The sequence below is a fragment of the Lagopus leucura genome, unplaced genomic scaffold, assembly GCF_019238085.1.
Source record: "Lagopus leucura isolate 7727_CA_CO unplaced genomic scaffold, USGS_WTPT01 Super-Scaffold_100001, whole genome shotgun sequence".
NCBI lineage: Eukaryota > Metazoa > Chordata > Aves > Galliformes > Phasianidae > Lagopus > Lagopus leucura.
Window position 1 is genome coordinate 87,630,068 of NW_024962262.1, and position 25,138 is coordinate 87,655,205.

General features: G+C 37.3%; 1 protein-coding gene across 7 annotated transcripts in view; it reads left to right on the forward strand.

Moving 5' to 3' along the window:
- The window catches only part of DCAF6 (DDB1 and CUL4 associated factor 6), an 81,811-nt gene extending 57,264 nt beyond the window's left edge, over window positions 1-24,547 (forward strand). For 5 of the 7 annotated variants that reach the window (XM_042868398.1, XM_042868399.1, XM_042868401.1 and 2 more), the window contains 8 exons: window positions 648-731; window positions 886-1,210; window positions 5,940-5,981; window positions 12,589-12,727; window positions 18,062-18,218; window positions 19,195-19,283; window positions 21,132-21,237; window positions 24,105-24,547. In XM_042868398.1, the coding sequence (XP_042724332.1) occupies window positions 648-731; window positions 886-1,210; window positions 5,940-5,981; window positions 12,589-12,727; window positions 18,062-18,218; window positions 19,195-19,283; window positions 21,132-21,237; window positions 24,105-24,169 (1,007 nt within the window). In that variant the 3' untranslated portion in view covers window positions 24,170-24,547. The remainder of the gene's footprint in view (window positions 1-647; window positions 732-885; window positions 1,211-5,939; window positions 5,982-12,588; window positions 12,728-18,061; window positions 18,219-19,194; window positions 19,284-21,131; window positions 21,238-24,104) is intronic. The other 2 variants (XM_042868400.1, XM_042868405.1) reach the window with 1 other exon arrangement.
- The last annotated feature ends 591 nt before the right edge of the window (window positions 24,548-25,138 follow it).

The following is a 25,138-nucleotide window of genomic DNA, read 5'->3' on the forward strand; positions in this document are numbered from 1 at the left end:
TAAGTGCAAATAAAATGAGCTTTTCCTGGTTTTAGTTCTGATACCCTTGCTATTTTTTCTTAGGAATATGTTTTTGCCCTAATTTGTATTGAAAAGTAGTAGAGCTGCTGTTTATAGTTGTAATGAATACTAGGTATTTTGCAGCATTCCTTTCAACTTTCAGGTGTATTTTGTTATGTAAGGTTCTACTTATTTTTTCTTGAATGTGAGGTAGTCTCACACATTTCATTGCCAAAAGGGCAGTCAAGTCAAATAAAAAGTTTCCAGAAAAATCTGCTTTCAGTAGAGGGATTTTCTTTCTTCAGAAATAATATTTTTTAGTAAGCAGTCATCTGTTTGAAGAATAATATTGCTAGTTTTGCAGCTAAATTCTGATTGCGTGGGATACAAGCGTATTAAGGCACAATAAATACTTTCTTCTTTGTTTATGTATTGACCTGAGCAAGTAGATAAAGAGATCTTTTATTTTTTTTTTAATATACCGACTTCATGCAAGTACTATCTAAGATTGCAGTAAAGTGAGATACAGAACTTGCAGAGCATTGCTTTGATTGGCTTGATCTAGGACGGCTGGTACCATCTATAAGGACTGGTAGATGTGCATCTAAGTGAAATCATGCAATTTAATATAAAGTTGTTTAACTCAGGAGTTCCTGATGAATCTCACAAGGAAGACACCAGTGCTGAAGAACTGAAAACTACAGATGAAACTGTAGAGACAACAGAAGCAAGTACGTATACGTACTAATACTGTTATGTGAGGACATAGAAAATGGAAAAAAATAAATTTCCAATATAAATTCAATATGCATAATTTAATTTTTATGACCATTTATAATGACTTCTAAAATAGGCTGTAATCATTTCACCAATATTTTCCATTAGCTGTATCCAATAAACCTGCCACCGAGCATCCTGGAATCCAACCAGAAGAAAACGATCCCAGTGTTGAGACTGTCTGCAGAACTGCGGAGGAAGAAGCTTCAAGTGAAAAAAGTGCAAATCAAGAAATTTCAAGTCAGCAAAGTGCTGAATCCACTGCCAACTTGCTTAGTGCAAACGATGAACCTCAGCCACACCCAGAATCCTCAGGGCTTGCAACTCCAGAAGATTGTTCTACCAGAACCTCAGCTCTCCAAGAAACTGATGACAGTGATGATGATCCTGTTCTGATCCCAGGAGCAAGGTATCGAGGAGGACCAGGACACAGGTTAGAGGAATACTTGTTTCTGTTGCTGCTTGGCAAAATGCATTTTCCTTCTAATGGAAGTATTAGAAGCCAATGCTTCATAGCCTTAATTTTAAAAGTTGGTTTTGCCGGCTTGATCAGCCTTATGGCTGAGCCTAATTTGCCTATATGTAAGATTTGTATAGCTACATTTTTCCCCCTAGCCAGGCAAGCTTCCACACACCTAATATCTGCCTGTGCCTTGTTTTGTGCCTGCTGAATACCCCCGAGACTAAATGTTTGCTGTTCACTTTTGATAATTATGGCTCCAGTGAGAATAATCAGAAATTCATATAATTGCATTGAGGGCATAGGGGCCTAAACTTGCTTTTTCAGCTGTACTTTGGATGTTTTTTCTTTGACAAAACAGAAGCTATGTTGTCGTTCATTAATGTTATGTTTTACTGCAGTACATACATTAAGAGAGAGAAGCTCAATCATTCTTTTTATTCTCTGAAGGAGAAACTGTAATCCTTTTTCTCTTTTCAGTTATTGAACATCTATGTATAGGATTAAAAAAAATGGTTTACTGAAGGTTGCCGTTGCCAAGAAAAGGTGCATTTAATACGCTTTGTGTATTTATTTTATTTTAAAATAATTTATTGTTTGACCACTTGGTAAACTTAGTCCCTAATTTAGTATTGCTTTTTTAATACCTTTGTTAATGAATTTCAATTGTTGGACTTTTTAAAAGTTACATGAATTACTTAAGCTATATCCTTGGAGATAGTAAGAAAATCTTTCATTCATTTTAGATGTATAACTAGGTTAGATGCCTTAGCTTTACTCTTGTCCTCTTCAAAGTCAGTATTATCTTGCTATTAATTTCTTGTGCTCATAGTACAAATTCTTTACTTTAAACATCACAATGTATATTCATTAAATAATCTGAAGACATTTAATAATTGAGTACAGAAGAGGTTTTGAATAATTTGCAGTTTACAAGACAGTCCTAAGCTGCTTACATGGTCAGTGGTGACATGAAGGACAGTGGTTCCTTATTACATAGCACAGATAGTTCAATAAATTATATCTATTAAAAAGTCATCATGTACAGACTCTCTTAATCTGTTGATTTTTCACACAATACTAAGTGAACTTGAATTGCAGATGAATGTCTTGTGGGGCTGGAAGAGTTCCTACTGCAATGCCAAGGTTCATTATAATGTAGTCGATGAAGAGCAAGCTATCAAATGCTCTGCAATTTTAATCTCATTTCTGTTTTCATTAGGATTCTTAGCTTCTCTTCATGCACCTTATACTTTCTCTATTAGGTAACAGTTCTTATAGTAATGTAATTAGCACACTATGAAGCATCATTCTACAGCTGTTACAGTTTCCCACTAGCGTGAACATCTTAATTGAAGTTGCTCTCCATCTGACACTGGTTTTTCTCCTCTTGTCTGTGCACTGAAATTTCTTCTGTAGCAGTTGAGATCTGTCATATATGAAAAATCATTCAACTAAATGAATGATGCAGTTAAAATCCCTTATGCAGCCCCTTGCTCCCTTTTACTTTTCCCATATAAAACCTGACAAAAGCTACTGTTTAGTCAATACCGGTTTAGAATTGCCTCCAGGCTTTCATTACTCAGGCTTAAACCGACCACCTCATTTTATTTTACTTCTGTATACATATAAACAGAGAACTTTTCAAGTTTAATTTCTAACAATACATATTTACTTTGTTCCCCTCCTATTTTTCTGGTTTCAGGAGTTTCTAAATGCCCTCTGAGATACTGAAGAAAAGTGAGACAAGCTATGAGTAATGGAAAAGAATTTGGATATCCAGGGAGAGAGATTAGGCACCAGTGGTCTTAAAGTCCAGCTATAAGCCCTTAGTATTTATATCTCTCATGAAAAGGAGTGAAAGGGATTGAAAGTCCTCTCGACTATGCAACAGATGTTGTAGCATATTATCCCTTTCGTAAACTTACATATCCCTTACGTAAAATCCCCGTGATGCTTTAACAAGTGGGAAGTTGCTTCAAAGCATTCCTAATACAACGGGTATAAGTAGACCATAATCAGTCTTTTTGTTTTGTGCTAACATAGTGCTTCAAAATTATTATTTCAAAATAACAAAATAACTGTTTTTCCATGCTCAGTGCATGGATGAACAGGATGAACATCATTTAAATGATGCTCATCCTGCCTGTTGTTGGCTTTTGTTTTGCTAGACTAAAGAGCACTAAGATTTTCTGTATTCTTAGCAGTAAAGTCTTCTAGTAATCTTCCAGCATTGTACTGGTTCCCATCTGTAATCTTTCTTGAATCTGGTAGGCCAGAATTATGCACACTGTGCTGTGTGGACGTTGCTAAGAGTAATGGTATGAGTATTACTCATTTTCTAGGGAAGATTCTTTAGTGGTACCAATGGGATAATGGCATCTTTCCTCTCTCTTGCCTATGGCTGCCTCATAGTGGTGGCTTTTTGTCTTCAGGCTATTGAACTCTTTCCTTCATCATGTTCTCATGGATAATGTTCTCAGGATAATGTTCTCATCTTTTACCAGAAGCAAGCTTGGAAGTATATGACTGTTCTCAAGGTCCTACGGTCCTATAGTCTTAAAATTACCCAATTTCGCATTCTCAACGCATAGCATGAGTACATTCCTACATTTTGCTCAAAGGTCATTAGCAATACATTGAACAAATTGCCTTCAAGGCCAGTAAGTCCACCAGTATGCTTCCTATTGTCTTATATTCTCTCTTTTCTCACTTAGAAAATTGTGTTACCTAACAATTCCTTTACTAAAGCTCATCTTCTCAGATTTACTTAATTATTGAGTTTCCCATGTGTCATCCCTGTGACATAATTAATGTCATTAATACAGAAGTAGTATACTAGATTTTGTCTCTCTATAATATCTAGGAGGTACTGGGTTTTTGTTTTCTTTGTTTGCTTTTTCTTTCCAGAGAAGTTATAAGGTTGTCCTGCAATAATGTAACTTTTCTGAATCTAATTTATGCACACAGTGGCAAAAAAATAATTTAATGTTTTTTTCTGGGACAAAAGAATTTTGAAACAGTGCTAAAAAAAAAAAAAAGAAAAAAAAGAAAAAACAAAACAGTTCAACTATTAAGCCTTCTGCAGTATATAACATCAGTAGTTTTTGTCTGGAGGAAATTTTAGGATTTTTTACTTTTTTTTCTCCCATACCTGATTGTTTATGTATAGGAGCGTTAGAAGAAACTGTCTCAGCTTTCCACTGTGAAGTAAAGCTTCCTCCACTGAGAAAGGGAGAGGAGGCTTCTGAACCTGTACTCTGAAGTCATGAACTTAAACTTCCTCTTAAGGAAAAGAAGTGGCTGAAGTGGCCTCTTGATACCTCTTTTGACATTGTGACTTGAAGTTAAATAAATAGAGAACTTCCTGCTGCTTCAACTTTGCAGGATTCGGACAATTTTTAGTAGGATGGATGTGGATTTCAGATTTCTGAACAGGTTTTTTTTTAAACCAATTTTTCAAATCTAATTTTTCAGAACATTCATTATTTGATTCCAACTTTTAATGTGTTCAGACAAGGAACAGGGTCTTTTTTATCTCACTTATACAATGTAAGAATTGATGGAAGGAACATGAACTCTTGCTGTAGTTCCTTAAATGTCTCAAAACACAATGAGGGTAGTTTGTCTGCAGCTAACCTGCCTGGAAAGACTGTGTGACAGATAGAGAAACACAACCCCTGCACCTACATGAGTGTTTTGAAAAGGGCCTGAAATACTAGCAGCAAAATATGTAGAAATAGAACAGTCTTTTGTGGGTTGATAAATTGGTTAAGTCAACTGAATGTTGATTGGGAATCAGGTTGAAATAGTTTTGATGTTGAAGGATATTCATTGAAAGAATTGAGAATGTGACATCTCTTTTCCTGTAGCATTTCTGCAACCTCTGAACATCATTATAAGAGTGGTGAAGATCAGTGGCTAAAAGAAGCTTCTATTTTGGATTGACTACAGGCTAGTCAATACACATTCTTTTTAATGTATAAGGAATTGCCTACAATATTTTTCACTTTAAAAAAAAAAAAAAAAAAGCCACATGAAATGATTCTTTGTTTTACAAATATGAGAAGATAAACAGGTTTTGAAGTCTTAAATTAGGCCCATGGCTTATCTTCATTAAAACTTACTAAGTTCAGTAGTTGGAACAGAGAGAGATAATATGGCTTACCTGGACAGTGTACTTTGTAATCTGTGTGAGGAGGAGGGAGGAATCTAAGAAAGATATATAAACCTTATGAGCAGAGAATGCCATTTTTAACTGAATGAGCTTGATTTTCACAAAGTACAAAAAAATCCAACTCTTTCAGGGCTGTTTTCCTTCTTAAATGACTCCATTACTTTTCTGTAGACTTGGACAGAAGCTGATCTTTGAGCAGAGGTGAAGTTTGGAAGGTTTTAAACTAGTGAATCAAAATTTGAAACAAATGCAAACATAAAATTGAAATAATAATGCAGCTGCTTCCATTTCTGCTATAATCTATGAAAATTACTGCATTTTATAGGATCTACTTTGTGTACTAATATGTAATCTGAATATTATTTTTGCTGCAATTGAGATAGTCTCATATACTAACACGTTGAGCATAAATCTCCTCAACTGGAAGAAGTAGAACACATTTTGTAATGGATGCTAACCTTTTAAAAACCTTATCCATGATATCCAGCATTTTTGAATGACTTCAGTTGTTGTTCCCTTTGCTAGATATAATATCAGAGGAACAGCGATAGGTGATAGAATAATGAGGTAATTCATTCTTTTTTCTCCCCCCCGCCCCCCTTATTATTTCTGTATAATGGATTTATCAGGTTCTTGTTTTTTGTATCTAACTGGCATTTTAAGAATTGCTATACTTAAAGTGCTATGAATTATATTTAGCTGCATGTATTTGCATGGAAATGGAAAAAAAAAAATGGCAGCGTATACATTTAACAACATTAACATTTTTATTGTGTGCTGTAGAAATTAATGGAATTTGTAAAGTGTTAAGTTTGTGAAAAACAAATATCTTTTTTATTAGGCTGCTGATGAACGTTTAACTTTGCATCTGCTTTGTCTGGCACTAGAGAACACCCAGTTCTGAAAAAAATATAAGATTTTACATCTTTTTTTTTTTTCCTGTACAAGATGTAATTATCAAAGGTATTCTTGATAATGCATATTTATCAAAAAAGTGCTAACTATTTCTAAAAAAAAAAGTGCTAAATATAATCAGGTTAAATGGAAAAGTCACTTGATCTCAAGTTCTTCACTGAAATACTTCAGTGAATTAGTTATAAGAACATGGAAGGTTTGAGAAACGGTTTGGCCATGTGCCATAAGAGGGAGGAATGTTCTAGTGTGATTTAATGCTAAAGCCTCAGGAAATAGAGAAAATGCCAGGGAAAATAGTGCTAAAGATGAAAAATAACCCACTGTCCTTGTATGGCTACAAAGGAAAAGACATAGGATGTTGTTTCATACGAAACCTAACCTGAGTCCTGTATCTTAAATGCTCAGAGGAAAATACCATAGACACATATTCCATTGTCTTATATTTCAAACTCAGCTGTAATTGAAATACATAAATTTAACACAGTGATATCCGTAAGGGTTCAGGAGCCTGTGTTCTTTTTGCTATATTGTACCTAACTTTCACAATAGGTTTCCTTTCTGTATTAAACATTTACCATGGAGTTCTTTAGCTCTTCAGTAATGTCCAGAAGATAGATTTTGTTTGCTATAAATGTCAAATAAAAATGAGTGATTTATTCAGCATAGAATTTTTTTTTTCACTGTACTTTTCTCTGATTTTAGTTGAATTTAGAAAGGTTTGCATCTAAGGAGAATTGAAATACTGGTTGTGTGACTTATGGAAGGCGTTTGGGTAAACATTTTGTCTTATGTAATCAGCAGTAAAATAAATTTTTGCTCTTAGGATGTCAGTGGGCTGTTAGTATGACAGTTGTGCTGCTATTTATGAACCTCCTTAATGCTTGATATTTGACAGCGGTAGTAAACCTCTTTCTGAGTGTCAGAGGCTTCCATAGGACCATGGGCATTTGGTAATTAAAATCAGAAACTCAATCAAATATTGACATTCAAGAACAGGATCTGTTTTAATATAGTTTAAAAATTGGCCACCTTCCTGAGCTGGATTTGACTTTCCTGATGACAACTTATTTCTAAAGAGACATGGTGGGAATTCTTGGACAAGAACCTGGTAGCGGGCAGGTGGATTTGTCTACATGGTCAATGAAGAAGTGACCAAAAGAAACTGCTTCTAATGTAAAGGGAATAAGCCTTAGGTTCCCTGCATTGATTTGGATAGGAAAAAATAGTTCAGATGAGAAGATGGCAATAACAACAAAAACAGGCTTCAAACAGCAGCAGAGAAGGAAGCGGTGTTCCTGGTACTAAAAGCAGACAGTGTTTGCCTGCGTTTTAGTGAATTTGGAAACCCTAAAAGGCGAAGATCCTTAGCACTGGAGGACTCTATGCTGTTTCAGTTGAGTGATCAGAGCTGAGACAAGAAGAATGCAGGAAAGGAAGTGCGCCTGAGCTCCATAACCAGTTGCTGCAGCTGAACTTGGGAGATGATCACCTTGCAATAATGGTGTTGGAAAGAAGAAGGGTTATCTAGGATACCTGATAAATTTTGTGACAGCTGCACCTGGGCCTCTAAATAGAAAAATGTTTGTGGCTGAATTCCTGTAGATTGTTTGCAGATTCAGCTGATGGTTGATTGTGATGTTAGGTTTTCTTTCTTCTGAGAAACATAGAAGAGTGACTTTCAAAATAATTGTAACAAATAAGCACAGTTGTTTTAAAACATGCTGCAGACTTAGTAACGTAGGCTGGGAACTAGGGTCCCCTGTTCTCAAAAAATGTATTTTCAAGAGGAATGATGTTTTAATTTTAAGAGAAATAATGTGCTTTAATAATAGGCTACTTATTAGATTGCACATATATATTTCTGAACTCCTTATTAGATGGCAGAATTCCTAAACATAAAGAGAATGTCCTATGTGACAAAGACTTTTCTTTTGAAAACTTTCTAGCTTACGAGTTTGCATCTTTTCTGTTTTTCTGGCTATATAATTGAAAGAATAATGGTTACACTTGTGAATGCCTATTCAGTTAATATAGGTCCTAACTTAAATACGCTTTTGATCATTAATATATATAACAATCAACTTTGGAGACTTGAATCGGGCTGATTGTAAGGGGCTCATCTTTCAACATCAATTTTATAAGATATTACACAAACACAGCAAAAAATAAAGCTAAAGCTTTTTTAACCATATACCTTCAGATAAGATGGGAGTACTGAATTATTCTGAAATCAGAGCTTAAGGACATAACTATAAGGACTGCTCTGAAAGTAATGCCCCCTATTTTAGTATATTGGCACACATTGTCAGAGGCAGATATTATAACAGAAGAGACTGAACCTTTCCAATAGCATTCCAGTACATATGGTTGCTGTGTGACAGATGGCAGCAAAGGGCAATCTGACAAAATGGCATCTGGCATGGAGGTGTGTATGAAGCAAAGGTGTGTCATTGAATTCCTCCATGCATCAACTTTCATTGACACTTGCTGAACATTTCAGGAGACCATACAGTGGGTATGAGCACGGTGAGGTTCATTTCAGCAGTGGAAGATGGAGACATCAAAAACAAGTCACATTCTGGACAGCCATGCAGTCATTGTCAATGGCAGTGCTGGAATATCACAAAGTTTGTGCCAGATGTGTCACACGAATGCTCACACAGGAACAGAAGGAACTGTGTGGAAGTTTGTCAGGACCTATTGAACCAATCTGATGCTGAAGGTGACAGTTTCATGGATTGCGTCATAACCAGTAATGAGATGTGTTGTCATCACTACAAACCAGAGTTGAAACAACAGTCCATGGAGTGATGATATATGAAGAAAAAGCTCAGGACTTAGCCTTCAGGCGGTAAAGTGGTACACATTTTTGGGATAAGAAAGGGATGATCCTTCTGGATTTCCTGGAGCCTGGGTAAACCATCCACTCTGACCACTATGTTGTGCTGCTACCTAAGCTGAAAGCTTGTACTTCTGGAATCAGGCCAGAGAAAAGGACGACCTTTTTCTTGCAATACGATGATTCCAGGCCTCATATCAGTTTGGGGACTGTGGAGCACACTGTCAGTCTCAGCTGGACTGTCCTGCCGTAGCTGCTGCATAATCCAGATTAGGCATCTTCTGTCTTCCATCTGTTTGGGCAATGAAAGATGGACCATGTGGGCAAGATTTTCCTAACAACAGTATCTTCATAGCAGCTGTGAAACACTGGATCACCTCTGCAATGCAGATTTTTATGGGTATGGCATGCAGGCTCTTGTTCATTGCTGGTGAAAATGTACAGTTAATGGTGATGACTGTGTTGAGAAGTAGTATTTTGTAGCTGAGAATTGACTCTATCAAGTAGTGTTACTGTGCTCTTCATAGTTGTTGTAGTTACCATGGAAATAAATAGGAGGCATTACTTTCAGGGTGACTAACAGAAAACAATCAGCTTCATCAGCATTACAAGACATAACATTTTCTGTTCCATAAAAATAATAACAATAATTGTTTTTGTATCCAGCATTTTCAGCAAGTCTTTATTATTTGGTGAATATGGGAAAATAGCTTGGTTTTATCAATCGATGAAGCTGCCTGAAGAATACTGACACAATGTGTACAAATTTCAACATCTGTCAGTTTATGCTTGGAAGAGTTTGCAGTTTGAAAGAGAAGCAGCAGCTCACAGTCAGACTTAGGCAAACCCCAGAAGAGAGAAGAATTGCACAGCACCCTTCGCTACCTCCTGATGGTTCATATCATTAGGCTGCTGCCTAACTTTATGTTGCAATGGACAGGGATTGCTTATCACAAATAGAAATTAAAAACCCTAGACAGATATGTTTTGGTTTTCTTAGTGGTATTTGCTAGTGAGCCATAGAGAATCTAAGATTAGATTGTGCTCATATTTATCTTTTATGGAGAAGACTTGCCTCTGCCAAGCTCCTGCTTGTAGCAGCATGTTACTGGAGTGCATGATAACTGTCTCACAGTTACAGCCACGTGTGCCTGGCTGCAGTCTCCATGCTGAAGGTAGTCATTGAGTTTATAAGATAACTGAAGTGTGAGTCCGTTTTTGTCTTTTAAAATAAGGCCTTAAACTCAGAACTGAACTTAAAGGAAAGGCACTGTTTTTATTAAAAATGGCTTTTTGTTTCTGCTTTTATTTTAAAAATGCATGATTCTGAAGAGCCTTGTCATTTTTTTAACGGGCTGCGTTGGGGAATTTAGATGGGGACGTGAATTTTCATAGGAATGCTAAGACAAAAGAAAACATATCAAAGAGCTACTTTGGAACACCGGTTAGTTATTTAGCACTATCTTCTGATCTCAAAACTTCTTAGATGCAATCTAGCAAGCATCTCTTTTGAAAGAGATGGATAAATTTCCCGCTGTGTCAAACCTAACGATGTTTAACTTTTCAACCTCTCTGCTGCTCTCTGCTGTTAACTGATTAATAGGGATGAATGCACCACATCCAAAAATCCAAATGAGTATCACAGTGAGCAATAGCCATAAGGCTAGCAGGCATGTTCTTGAAATCAAAAAGGGTCTTACTGTGATGAGTAGCTGCGCTGTTTCTGAAGCCTTGTGGTCATTGATGTGGTTGATAACAATTGTTATTTCCTTTAATTTCTCTCAGAAACAACTTCATTTTAAACAGGTACAAAGCTAAATGTCTAAATAATTGTTTAAGATTTCTGCAAGTAATTTATCTAGTTTATCAGGTGCCGCTCATTTCCATCACATAGAATAATTAACAATCACAGCATACTTACTTAGTATTTCTGTATGAAGGTGGAACTAGAGGACTGCACAGATATGAAATTGGGGGAGGTAGAGAACTCTCACAAAGGAAACAGAAGTAGTCCGTTTTATGGAATTTGTCCAGACAATTTTCCAGTAGATGTGTTAGCTCACTGTTGAGTGGATCTGTTGACTAATACTTACAAACCTCCTCTAATTTCTATTAAAAAATATATATATATCCTGTGAAGGTTTTGCCACATTAGAAGACTTGTCTTAGTTTGACAGTTTTCTATAAATGCATGTATATTCTGTATTGATCATTTGGATTAATTTTCATCTTTGTCTAGCTGTAGGATAACAATTCATCTTAATTTTATTGTCCAACTTCCTCCTATGACAAAAATGAAACAAAAGCATGCAGACCATTGTTAGAGAGAATTATGAGATAGAGTTTTCTGGAGTTTTTTTTCTGGGAAAGACTCCAGTTGCAGGAATCCAGAATCAGCAGTTAAAACACCACCACATCACTTACAGCCTAATGCAGGCTACTAGCCTTTGCACAGCAGTGTACCAAGGTTTCACATCTGTTCAATTCTGGATCAGTTTAGTTTTCAGGATCCTATGTATTTCTATAGTTTGATTCCTTGCTTTCTGCTAAAATCTGTACCTACTTGTCCCAGAGGAATGATGTTCTCATTAGAATATGTTCAGGACCTCAAAGCTAATAGCAACCCTGATAAAGAATGAAAGAAGAGCTAGGTGCAGGTGGTTAGTTTGGTTATAACTGGAATTATAGGGATCTACAAACTTAGGGTTAAAGTGGAGAAACATTACACCAGGGTCTTTTCAGATCTTTATCAAGAAGTAGTTTCCTGGAACTAAATAGTTACAAAACAGAATATATCATTTGGCTTATTTGTCTTTGTTATTCCAGGAAGACTGCTAACATAGGGGTAGTTTCTACTGTAAATTATTTCAAATCATTTCCATCCTTAGTAGGACCATTTGTAAAAGATGTTTAAGCCCTGAACCGTATCATAAGGAAATAACAAAGAAAAGTATATTGTATGAAATTTGGGAGGAAAAAAACCACCATGAAAACCCACAAACAAATCACACTGGAAGGCACATTAGGTCCTTCATAGCTTTCTGTGTTTTTAAATGTCTGTATTAGCATAGACCTTTCACTTCAGAGTTTTGCTACCTCATTGTATTTGGAAGTTATCTCTAGCACTTCATAAAAAAAGCACGTGAATTTTGCCAGCACCTGATGTTTGTACTTCAGAGAGGCAATGAAATGTTGCATCACTTGACAGTCCACCGTCTTGCATGCTGTTCTTGCTCTAAGTCAGGATGGATATCTCTAAAAGTCTGCAGTTTTACATTCGAAATAGCGTTGGTGCTTGTACCAAACTTATGGAGAGTGTGTTTGAGTGCCTAATTATTATCTTATAGCCCTGTTTTGATAGCCCATTTCAGTGTTTGGAACTGGTCTTTCAGTACTGTTTTCTTTGTGTGCTATTTGTAGACGATCTGCTGTTGCCCGCATTCAGGAGCTCTTCAGAAGGAGGAAAGAAAGGAAAGAAATGGAAGAGTTGGAGACTTTGAACATTAGACGTCCTTTAATAAAGATGGTTTATAAAGGTCATCGGAATTCCCGAACAATGGTACAAATGCTTTGTTTGCTTCTGGAGCCATAGGTTTCTGTGTGGAGTGAAATAGTGTGGGTGCGGCATTGACTAGCTTTCCAAAAAGGATGTTGTAAACACTTGCACTTGTATATTCAGTCGGAAGTCATATGTATAATTTGCTCTAAATGAAAATGAAGATCAGCACGGCTTGTGTGGCACCATGTTAGACAATCCAGTTTTCAGCAGTTTGATTTTTCTCCTTGTATTTCGTTGAAATTTCGGTGTTTATCTGTCAACTTAAGTGATATAAAATGTGACTGCTTTCAAAATTATTGTTGGATTCTCACTCTCCCTTCCAAGCTCTTTAAAGGGAAATTAATGATTAAATTTTGAAGAGCTTGGAAGGGAGAGTGAGAATTCAATAATTTTGAAGAGCTTGGAAAGGAAAAGCAAGGATTCAATAATAATTTTAAAGAGATTTGACATATTTGAATTTAAAAAAGGAAATAACTGCTAGTTATTAATCTTACTATCAATACTAAATGCTCTGCCTTTTTCATACGAAGTGCGTCGTTTGAGGAAAAGTACAGCTAATGTTTTTAAAACAGTGGTGCATGAAAAACAAATGCTGTCTTCCTTACTGCTCCTTTTTTTTTTTTTTTTGGTCTTTTTACAGTACTTGGAAGGTATTAAGTTCTCAATGCTAGGTGATGCTTTGTAGAAATACTAAGTGTCTTGTTTTGAAGATGATCTGAGGAGTAGTCCCTCTTCCTCCAAGAGCAGTTTTCTACAGTTTAAATGAAAGGCCTTGATTACACTGTGGGGAAGTTGCTTCAATAAGTGCATATTTCAGTAAGCATAAAACAATAAAGCCTAGAATAAATTTGATTAATGGCAAGATCTTGCACTGTGTTTCACAAAATAAATTTAATTACTCAAAAATGCATTAGTTTAAAAGTCATATTATCGAGCACTTAGTTCAGAGACACTAAGACTAAGCTTTTCTAAGTGGTCTTAATTTAGTCTCCTTCTGTGTATGTGTTGTTGCACAGATTATTCCATGCACGTCGTTACTTAGCTTCTGAAGAATTTGGTTTGGTGTTTTAGCTTCAGTTTTACATGAGCACTTCTGACAAGGCATGCATACAGTAGAAGACTGGAATGTTTGTTTCTATGTTGGCAAACACCATTTTAAGTTTTCTTTTTTCTGATGGACTCCATCGTGCAGGAAGAAAGCTGGTTTCCATTTCAAATTTGTGATGGAGACAGTTTAAAGGACACGCTCTCTATACACTTTCTGTTTCCTATACACTTGAGCTACCCAGGGATAAAATTGTCAATGACATACATGTGTTATTTTGATCATGCCGATCGGTTAATTTGGGTGCTTTCTGACTTTTGAGAGTTTAATTTGGCAATCTCACAAAAAAATAGTAATGATCGTATTTTGTGTAATTCCTGTATTGTTAGAAAGCAAGATATTTGAAAAGAGCAATAGCAGCAGTGTGTGTGATGGTAGGGGGGCAGGGGGTGGGATTTCTTATTTCTTTCTGCCTGTTTGGGGAAAGAATGATCTTGTGAGCCCAGACTTCTTTCTCTTCAGAATTTGTCTTTTGCCATGTACCTCAATTTCTCTGTTTCTCTGCTCTCTTTCTTACTAATTTTCTCTCCTGTCCTAATCATTTCTTTTTGTACATTTGCCATTCTTCCTTTCATTATACTCACCCCAAGTCCCAGATTCCCATTTTAAAAAGTCAACTTGAAAGAAATTCTGTTCTTCAGTAGAGCATATTTATGTAATCAAGAAGCAGATGATAGATGAGGTATGCATGCACCAAAAGTTTGAAAACATAAAATATTTTAATTGTGAATTTGAAATCTGTTGCTTTACGTGATGCTAAAATTAAGTCATTTGAAAATTAGAAATATAAAATAAGCAGATGCTGAAGAGAATACAAAGAAAGCAGAAATGACTGAGAATAAAATAAGGTTATCTATGATTATGGATGGTTTGGATGCACTTCTATGTAACAAAACAATAAAAAGATGAGACCTATAAGACAAAAACTGTAGAAAGATGAAAATATTGGAAATGTGTCCTAGACTATAGATTCCAGAAATGCCATTTTCTTGGCTTATTTTTAGCTATGACTGTATCATAGGAACATACTCTTGTAGACAAAGACCTAGCAAGATCCCAAGGCTGAAATTTGATAGTAGATGTATTTAATGCTGGAAATACAGTGCATATTTTTAACAGTGGTAATGGTTCAGCTTACTTAGTATGGTTCTTTATCGTGGCTTTTTTTAAATCTACATAGCTGGGGCAAGGCACAGAACAAGGCTGTGTGTGTGTCCTTTCCTCCAGTGCATTTTTTGGAAAAAGCTGTGCAAAAGGAAGGGATGAAGGCGCTGCCTGCTGGAGAGCTTTTTTGTGATGTGTTACGCACAGCACAATTCCATAATAGGATTCTTTTTATATGGTCTTCTGCCCTCTTTCGTACTTTAGGTTTCTGTCTCTTTTGTGTGAGATTTCTTAATTATTACTATTTAAGAATGTGATTTTGTGCTGTACTTCAAGCATTGGACATCATCTGTGTGGACTCTAAAAGCTGCTCTATGGGAAATTTCTGTTCATGTATCTCCTCCCAGGGTATGTCAATTCAAAAAAATTAATGCACTCCAAGCTTCAGAACTATTTAAAGTGTAATCTTTTGTGTAGGTTTACATTTGAAAATTGCAGCCCGAAGATCAGATTGGTGTGAAGCTTTCAGCTCTTGCATTGTGACTGAGTTTGACTGCTCTTGAAGAAGCATCCCTCCTCCCTCTGCCATCCCATCTAACCTCTTATTCTGTGGATGACTTGGAAGATGGCAAGTGAGAAAGCTAATGCCATCTAACCTGTCCTTCAGATGGTTCAGATGGTTACTATGACATCCTAGTTAGTGTAAAATCAGAAGATTACAGATTGATTTCTGAAGATTACAACCATTAGTGAAGGAAGTGACCCATTCTTGTTTGCTCAGAGTAATTGACGTCATTTGGATTACAGATGTTCAGACAGTGAAGGCAAGAGAGAAAGGCCTTGGCACAGAAAGATTATTCTGCATTTAACAAGCATAGTTGTTTCTTGGAAATTATTCTAAGTTTCTATTTTGGGGGTTCAGATGTTAAATTAGCCATGTTCTTTTAGGCAATAGTCACAAGATTATTGTGAATGTTAGAGGTGTGTAGTAATAACAGCATTGCTTTTCAAGGAGATGCACATCTGATGCATCTAAGGAGGCCATTTGTTCCTGGCCTGCAATTTCTCTGTTGTTTACACAACTGTTTTCACTGCAACATCACTGTTTCATAGGGCTGCTTCAGCTACATTAGTTCCAGAACTCATAATTAATAAGTAATTTAATAATTACCATACAGGTAATTATTTACAAACAGTATTTTAAAAATAAAAATATTACTCTAATATAAATAGTCACGTGAATCAATATAAAATAAATATAACTGGTATGTATAAACAACTATTAGATGATACATTATTTTGTAATCTGATAACCATGCTCTGTTTTCAGGGAAGGGATGGGGACAAAGAAGAGAATAATAGAATCGTAGAATGGCCTGGGTTGCAAAGGACCACAATGATCATCTAGTTTCAACCCCCCTGCTATGTGCAGGGTCACCAACCACCAGACCAGGCTGCCCAGAGCCACATCCAGCCTGGCCTTGAAGGTGGTTCAGATTTATCTTCTCACTTGTCTCCCAGGGAATTTTGCAAGTCAAATATGAGCTAAGTTAGTTATCTTGTCACTGACTGTATTTGCTTTTAATTCTCAGAACCAAGGAGAGGAGAGCCTAGCCATTTCAAAGGGAAGGATGGTGACCTCAGTAGAAAAGTGTCACGGCATTGTTAGCAAATCATATCCAGAAGAACAACGTTGATGAGACTAAAAATACTTATGGAATTTGACATACAAATACCTCCTGAATTATAGCACTTCACATCAAGAAAAAAAGAAATGGAAGATATAGTACATCACTGCATAGTATTCTAGGTATAGCATACGTAGGCATGTTTAGCTGATTGTGAAGCTCTGCAACAAACTATATATAGTTACAGTGAGAAGTGTCTGGCTTCCTGGAAGTCTTCTCAGGGCCTTGACTCTTTCTACAGTATGCTTCAGGGAGTGGCACATTCAGCCCAATTGTGTTTATTTACAACACACTTTAAGTGTGCACACTTTAAGTCACAGTGCAGTATTTTTTAATTTCTTCCTAGTTTTTTTCTGATTTTTCAGGAATTCCTGAGTAAGTTTTGCATCTTTCAAGTAAAGTTATCAGTCTTATTGTCAGAGGTGTAGAATTTCCTCCTTCAAATGTATCGTTATCCAACAGGCACATAAAAAATCCTTCCTGACTGTTTTGACTACAGGCAATAATTACTGAGGCTTGAACTGACTTGTTATCAATAAAGCTGTAGAGGAGTTTTCTGCAGGTTGAAAACAAAAATGATCCAATTATTATTTTTTACAACTGAGTGACTTAAAAATGAATAAAGTTTGTGTGATATTAATCCAGCCACTGCAAAGTAAAATGCTCTAAAGTGGTCCAAAATGCTAGAATGACCTTCATTATAAACTGCAGGCCTTCACTGAATATGCCACCTATAAATTAGATATGTGTTACATATGAGCAAGATATTTGTTGGTTTTTTTTTTTAAATGAAATAAATTTGGATATTGTTACAAGCACTTTTCACTGATAGCGTGCAAGTACTCCTGTTATCTGACAAATGTTAGTCATACAACTTCAGGCATTTCACAAGGACATCTGCATACCCTAACAAAACAACTGTAGGTACAACCATATGGAACAGAATGCCTCATCCCCATGTTTAAAAAAAAATAGTAAAAAAATGAGACTATGATATTACAGGTTCCACTTGAAGGGAGAGCTGCTTCTACTTTCATCTGCTTAAGTAGACTGACTTCCCAAAAAGTGATTCGTGCACCCATCTCATCCCTCTGCAAAGTAACAAATCTGCTGTCGCACTCTGTAGACCTTCAGCTATAATGTAATATCTCTTATTTATTTCCAATCTGCTGAGTCTCGTTTCTTAGTTAGCAGCCCATTTGCTCTGGAGATCTGTAACCTTCTAAGTTTTCTTTTTTTGACTGTTTTTCTTTAAATGCTTCCTTTAAATTTCCATAGGTGCTCTTTCTCTATTAGCAGAGCTCTAAATTCAGATGCAGCGGTACTGTAGAAATGGGATTATGCTCTTTGATGTGTTTCTAAAGCTGGTAAAGTAATTGTAAAGTAAATTGTAAGTAAAAGTAAAGTAAACTAATTGTGCTTGCTTTTTTATTACAGATAAAAGAAGCCAATTTTTGGGGATCTAACTTTGTCATGAGTGGTTCAGACTGTGGCCATATTTTTATATGGGATCGCCATACTGCTGAACATCTCATGCTGCTGGAAGCTGATAATCATGTGGTAAATTGTCTTCAGCCTCATCCATTTGACCCAAGTAAGATAGTCACTTTCCACAGACTATATATTCAAGTTATCTGTATTGTTTCTCAAAACTCAGTCTTTAGTTATCTTTATAATAGACTTTCATTAAATTCTTGTTCATTTTTCCCAATGTAAGTTAGATAATGCTGCTTTTAATTTGTTTCTTGGGCTAATGACTTTGGCCTCATTCAGTAACTTACTGGAATGAAAACATTACTGACAGAGTATATATATATAGAAAGCTGAGGTGGAGTAAAAAGAATCTTCATCTCTTGTTCCCCCTCCTAATGCATTGTTTTCCATGATGCTATTGAGTGAAATATGGGGGTCACTGAAATGTTGCCAACACTCTAGGACATGATACTTGAGTCTGGTCTCTACTTTCTCTGTTTGATAATTGAGTGAAACGCATTTGAACTCTGTGGCATTGTGAGACTAGAACAAACAAAATTCATAGGAATCCTATCAGTTTGTATTTAGGGGGAAATATTTATAGAAAAGATGAACCAAAGTAGCAGAAGGAATCAGATGTCATCTGACACATGGATGAATAATCTGAGCCATTCTGCAACTTCTGACACAGCCAAAGAAAGCATTTGTGTTATTTTTCTTCATAGCCTACGTGGCTGTAGAAAAATAGTCACCTATAAATACATAAAGTTAAAATACTAGCAGAAGAGCTTGGATTTTTTTCTGATGAATCCCACTGGATCGTAGGATTGTTAATCTTATACAGATTTCCAGTTACTGAGATCTTTCTGTGGAAGTTTTATTCTCGTAGAGTTTTTGTACAATGATCTGGAAGATGTACTACCATGCTGTTTTGCATATTATAGAAATGTTCCTAAGAGCATCCATTGCTCTCGTATATTTGAATACCAAAGACATTTACATGAAGGACGCTGAAACTTTCAAATGTACTTTCATATTTGGTATTATCTTGCTTCTGTCTAATGACATATTTCATTGATGATTGTTATTACTTATAGTTCTGGCCTCTTCGGGAATTGACTATGATATAAAAATTTGGTCACCATTGGAAGAATCCAGGATTTTTAACAGGAAACTTGCAGATGAAGTAAGAACCTTCCCTCCATTTCTCATTTATGTTGTGTCTTCTCATTCTATAGAAGTCCTTGCTACAAATTACAGACACTGAATTAGCAGAATTATCTAATGTTAAAAAAAAAGTACAAATAAAAAATTGTTCTTTATGGCAGCTAACTTTTGTATCAGCACACAGATTCACTTTGTATTTCATTAACACTCCTAGAAATTATATGATAGAATATGAAAATATAATAAGTCATGTACAAGAAAAGCTGGAAAAAGCATGAAGAGTCAAATAGAGAAGGAAAACACAGAAATTAGAAATGAAGGCACTGATTGTATATAAACAAACTAACTGAAGGAAACAGTGATATACAGAAGAGCAAGGAACGGAAAAATCAATCCTATTTAATATTCTGTGACATTAAAAGGAGTTAAATTAAGAGTGCAAATCAGGAACTTTATGGAATAACATGACTTATTAAAACGTTGGGGTTTTTTTAGCACAATCTCTTGGACAGAAGGGTTATACTAGCCCGTATTTGTTTTTATTTCGCTCTATTAGTGCCACATCTATTTAAAAACAAAACAGTAAGAAACAACTGCACAGCAGCACAACAGTCCTTAGCTACGACCCCTTTAAAAACAGGCAACCATCCCTGTGTGAGTTTTGAACACTTTGCCATTATTTTAGAAAAGTAGCACGGGGTGATGAGATGCCTAAGTGTTGATTGTGTGATAGCTTAACTGATGAAATATTTGGGAGTCTGCAAAGTTCATAAGTATCTGTTGCTAAACATCAGTGTGTGCTAAAAGTAGTTACTGTATTGATACTTGTGAAAGAAGGAAAAAAAAATGGCAATGCTGTCTTCTGAGTTTGGTTTTTTGGGGAGTGGTCAGCTGTACAGAATTGCCTGGTAAGCAGATGGTGGCAGCAGAGAAGGGGGTCTCTGACTCCTCTGGGAGGACATCACTGCCAACAACTGCAAGAATATTTTCCTTAGAAGAGGGGCAGGCTTAAGAAGGAGTCTCGGGGGGGGAAAAAAAAAAAGGAGAGAGAAATGCGTTATTTACCTGCCTTACAGCAGCTGTTCTGCAAGGAAGGACTGAATAATGGTCTGAAGTTCTCCCCATAGAGAAATCTGCATGCTTTGTAATACCGGAAAATGTGATCTGAGAGATGGGTGAATTAGAATTTAGTGGCAAAGCAGTAGGGAACTACCTTGAGCAAGAGAGGAGGCAGAAGAAGCAAAGGTGCTTGTTAGTGGAGTTTTTTTTTCCTTGAAACCAAGAGGGTAGGGAATGGCTGTTTCAAGTTACTAGAAAGCTGTAGATCTGTTCAAAAAAAATCATGGAGCTGAAGAATGTTCCTGAACGGGAATAGAATAATTGCTTGCGTTCCTTGGATTTTTGCTAGAAATTTCAAGCAGCATGAAGGTAGGAGTTCGGGGTAACCTCATCTCTTTTCCTTCCCACATTCTTGGCTAGTGCTGGTGCTGGAACTTTGTTTTCTGCAATAGCTGCCATCTGTAACACTCTTTCTTCAGTCCTTCCTACTTCATGCAAGGTCTCATTTCTGAAAGTTTTTCTTAGCTGCCTGTCTGAATATCTGCTATGGGCGTCAGCAACAGAGTGATGATCTCACTCAAATACTCTTTAGGTAGACTAATAGATATCTGTAGGCGGAGTCCACTGTCTTACTTTTCTTACCACCATAGAATTGGTATAACAATATTTGTTAGTAATTATTAAAGTAATTCTCACTTAATGCAATTTTGGATGTGTAAATGTGTAGAAACTTTATATCATCAAACAAATATTGATACAATTTTGTTTATATTTATTTTTATGCTTTTTTCCCCTTCACTGCTTCTAGGTTATAACACGTAATGAGTTAATGCTGGAAGAAACCAGAAACACTATCACTGTTCCAGCATCTTTTATGTTACGAATGTTGGCATCTTTGAATCACATAAGAGCAGGTGAGAGACTTCTTTAGGACTTGACCACCACATTGATCTATGAAAAAGCAGATGGGTTGGGGAACCATAAAGATCTTCAGTTTTATCTGCCTACATCTGAGGTCCATGAAAAAGTTAAAGGATCTTCATTGTCTTAATAGAAGTGCTATGGAATTGCTTCTGTGGTGTGAGACTTGCAACATTTCGCAGCTGTTTTTTTTCCTTTTGTCTGTTTGTTTGTTTCTTTAACCTCAAAGAACAAGAAAATGGCACAATATATTTTAAATGTGACCATACTGCCCACCCTGGAATAGTGGGAAACAGCCATGGAGGGTAAGGAAAAAGCTGAGGTTCTTAATGCCTTCTTTACATCCATATTCAATAGTCAGACCAGTTATCCTCAGATTACTCAGCTTCCTGACTTGGAAGTCTGGGATGGGGAGCAGTTAGGGACCTTGTACTCCACCTGGACTGTCACAGGTCTGTGAAGTTGGATGGGATCCACCTGAGGGTGCTGAGGAAGCTGGCAGACGTGATTGTCAAGCAGCTTTCCACCATCTGTCAGCATTCCTGCTCAACTGGAGAGATCCCGGAGGGCTGGGGTCTTCCTAATGTGATGCACAGCTATAAGAAGGATCGTAAGGGGTATCCAGGGAACTACAGGCCTGTCAGCCTGACCTGGGTTATGGAACACATCATCCTGAGCATGATGACATTGCATGGGCATGTGTAGGACAACTGGGGAATCAGACCCAGCCAGCATGGGTTTATGAAAGGCAGGTCCTGTTTGACCAACCTCATCTCCTTCTGTAACAAGATGACCAGCCTGGTAGATGAGGGAAAAGCTGTTAATGTAGTCTACCTAGACTTCAGCAAAGCTTTTGACACTGCCTCTCACAGTATTTTTCCGGAGAAGCTGGGCAGCTGTCTCCTAGACATGCCTTGACTCATTGCTGAGTGAAGAGCTGGCTGGAGGGCTGAGCTCAGAGAGTGGTGGTGAATGGAGTTAAATCCAGATGGCGTACAGTCACCAGGGGTGTTCCCCAGGGTTTGGTACTGGGGCCGGTCCTGTTTGATATCTGTATTGATGAATTGAATGAGGAAATTGAGTGCACCTTCATTAGGGTTGCAGATGACACCAAGTTGTGGGGAAGTGATGATCTCTCTGCTAGAAGGCCCTTCAGAGAGATCTGGACAGGCTGGATTACTGGGCTGAGGCCAATGGGATGAAGTTCAAAAAGACCAAGTGCTGGGTGCTGCACTTTGGTCACAACTCCATGCAATGCTGCAGGCTTGGGGCGGAGTGGCTGTAAAGCTGCACAGAGGAAAAGGGTCTGAGGGTGTTGGTCAACGCTTAACTGAACATGAGGCAGCAGTGTGCCCTGGTGGCCAAGAATGCCAGTGGCATCCTGGCTTGTATCAGAAACAGTGTTGCCAGCAGGAGCAGGGAGATGATTATCCCTTTACTTGGCACCCTTGAGACCACACCTTGACAGCTTTGAGCTGCTCACTGCAAGACATGGAAGCTCTGGAGCATGTCCAGAGAAGGACAACAAAGCCGTGAAGGGTCTGGAGCACGGGTCTTATGAGGAGTGGTTGAAGGAGCTGGGATTGTTCAGTCTGGAGAAGAGGGGGCTCAGGGAAGACCTTATTACTCTGCAGCTGCCTGAAAATAAGTTGTGGTGAGGTGGGGGTTGGCTTCTTCTCTCAGGTAGCAGCAATAGGATGAGAGGAAATGCTCTCAATTTGCTCCAGGGAGGTTCAAGTTGGATGTTAGGAAGAATTTATTCTCAGGAGAGGTAAGTATTGAAGCAGACTGCCCAGGGAGGTGGTGAAGTCACCATCCCTGGAGGCATTTAAGGAAAGGGTAGATGTAATACGTAGGGACATGATTCAGTGGGCCATATTGGTGGTAGGTGAATAGTTAGACTAGATTGTCTTAAAGGTCTTTTCTAATGGTAGTGATTCTATGGTACCGAGAAGGAAGCAGAGACAGGAGGTTTTGGGAGGCTGGTATGACACGTGGGGTAGAAAACTAGCGGAACTGTAGATGAGTGTGGCAGATGCATTAGATATTGAAAATGAGGAGGAGGTCCAGCACTGGCTGAGCAGAGTAGTGGCCTTGTGTTGATGAAGCAGGAGGGAAGCTCTGCCTGGAAGCAGTTGCTGCTCCTCTTTCACCTCCTACTTATCTATGTGGAGAAGACAGCCAGGAAAAGAAGAGAAAAGCCACTGTATCCAGGCCAGTGGTGTGCTTTACCTCTGCTGTAAGTGTTTTTGCTTTTTGGGTTTTTGTTTTGTTTTGTTGTTGGTTTTTGTTTTTGTTGTCTATTTATTTATTACAATTTCATTTATTTTATTTGTGTTATTGTTGAGTGAGGTTTTTCTTAACCTGGCAGCGCACGTTCTTTGAGTGATTCATACTGAGCCAATATTGTTCCTTCACACATTTCTGTGTCTGCCAGTCATTAAACATCAAAAAGTAAGGTTTTTTTACACATACAGTGACAGATAGCAATTGTGCAGTTTCCTGGAGTATACAAATTTCTAATTGTAGCTTCTCAGAACAATATCCTCAATCCCTTGGACTCACTGTCTCTTTTTTAATATAATGCTTTCATTCATCCTTTCTGTGCTGACAGCCAGTCAGCACCTACTAGGTTTCTCATTTTGTACACAAAATTCACTTTTTGCTGTCACTGTTGTTTCTCATTACAGTGTTGTCTGTCCAATCCCTGCTGTCAGTCCATTTTCAGCTTCTTTCATGGTTCTATTACTGTGTAACGCACAGCCCCTCTGCATTGTATAATAGCCCAGAGAGATACTACATTGCCAATACCCCCCAAATTTGGAAGTTCTCTTCACTGAATCTTCTCTGTGCCTTACAGACCGATTGGAAGGCGACAGATCAGAAGGATCTGGTCAGGAGAATGAAAATGAAGATGAAGAATAACCGGCAGTTGTGTGCAAGCACCTAGATGTTAATGGAATTTGTACAAGACATTAATTATATTTTTCCTTACAGAGCTTTAGTGCAATTCTAAGATACTGCTTTTGGATAACCTAACCTTTTGTTTTTGAATGACTGTGTGCATGACTTTGAGAGAGTGTGCAAGTAAAATAAGCAAAAATGTTTTTAAAATGTTTTGCCATGTATGAGGGGTGCTAGGAGATGCAAAGTGCAATATTTTCCTTAACCTGCAAATGTGGGAGCTTGGATCAATGTTTTAAAGTAACTTTCATTATAGTAAAAACGTTGGTTCAAATAAATTTCTATACCTGCTGTTTGCATGTTCGTTGCTTTCTAATTAAAAAGATTTGGTTGTTTTAAGTAGTTTCTTGTTTTCTCTTTGTGCAGCCATTGATTTATCGCCTTGTCCCTCTATCTCTATTTCTGCTTTCATTTGCATTCTTTCCTACAATGTTTGTGAAGTGACAAATGCAGTTATCTCTTGTAATGAACAAAGCAGGTGACTTTGAGACACCGTGCTTTTTGGTTCTTGGATTTCCATGGATGTAACCCACACGTACTTACACAGCATTGTCTGTCAGTCATACTATAGTGCCACTTTCTATGCTTCACACTTGAATCTGCAGTGCTGGTGAAGTAGTTCTGTTTCACCAGCAGATCTGTGATGCCAGCTCTTCGCAGCAGCAGCAGATATAGCTTAGTTTCCATTAGATTTAGAACAGAGAAAATATACTGTAGGTGTACTAAGGGAGTGTGAATTAGAAAATTCGTGTGCATTGCTTCCTGGGAGTAGTTACTTAGGAAGAAAGGCTGTTCAGTCCGAGGGTAACAGGCTGTACCCGTTCTCCTTATGCTGTTGGATGGCAGTGGAAAAGAGGAAGTGAAGGAAGACAAAAGAACATGGAACAGAGCAGCTTTGCTCAGTGGCTGTTGTTGCCAAGGATGCAGATG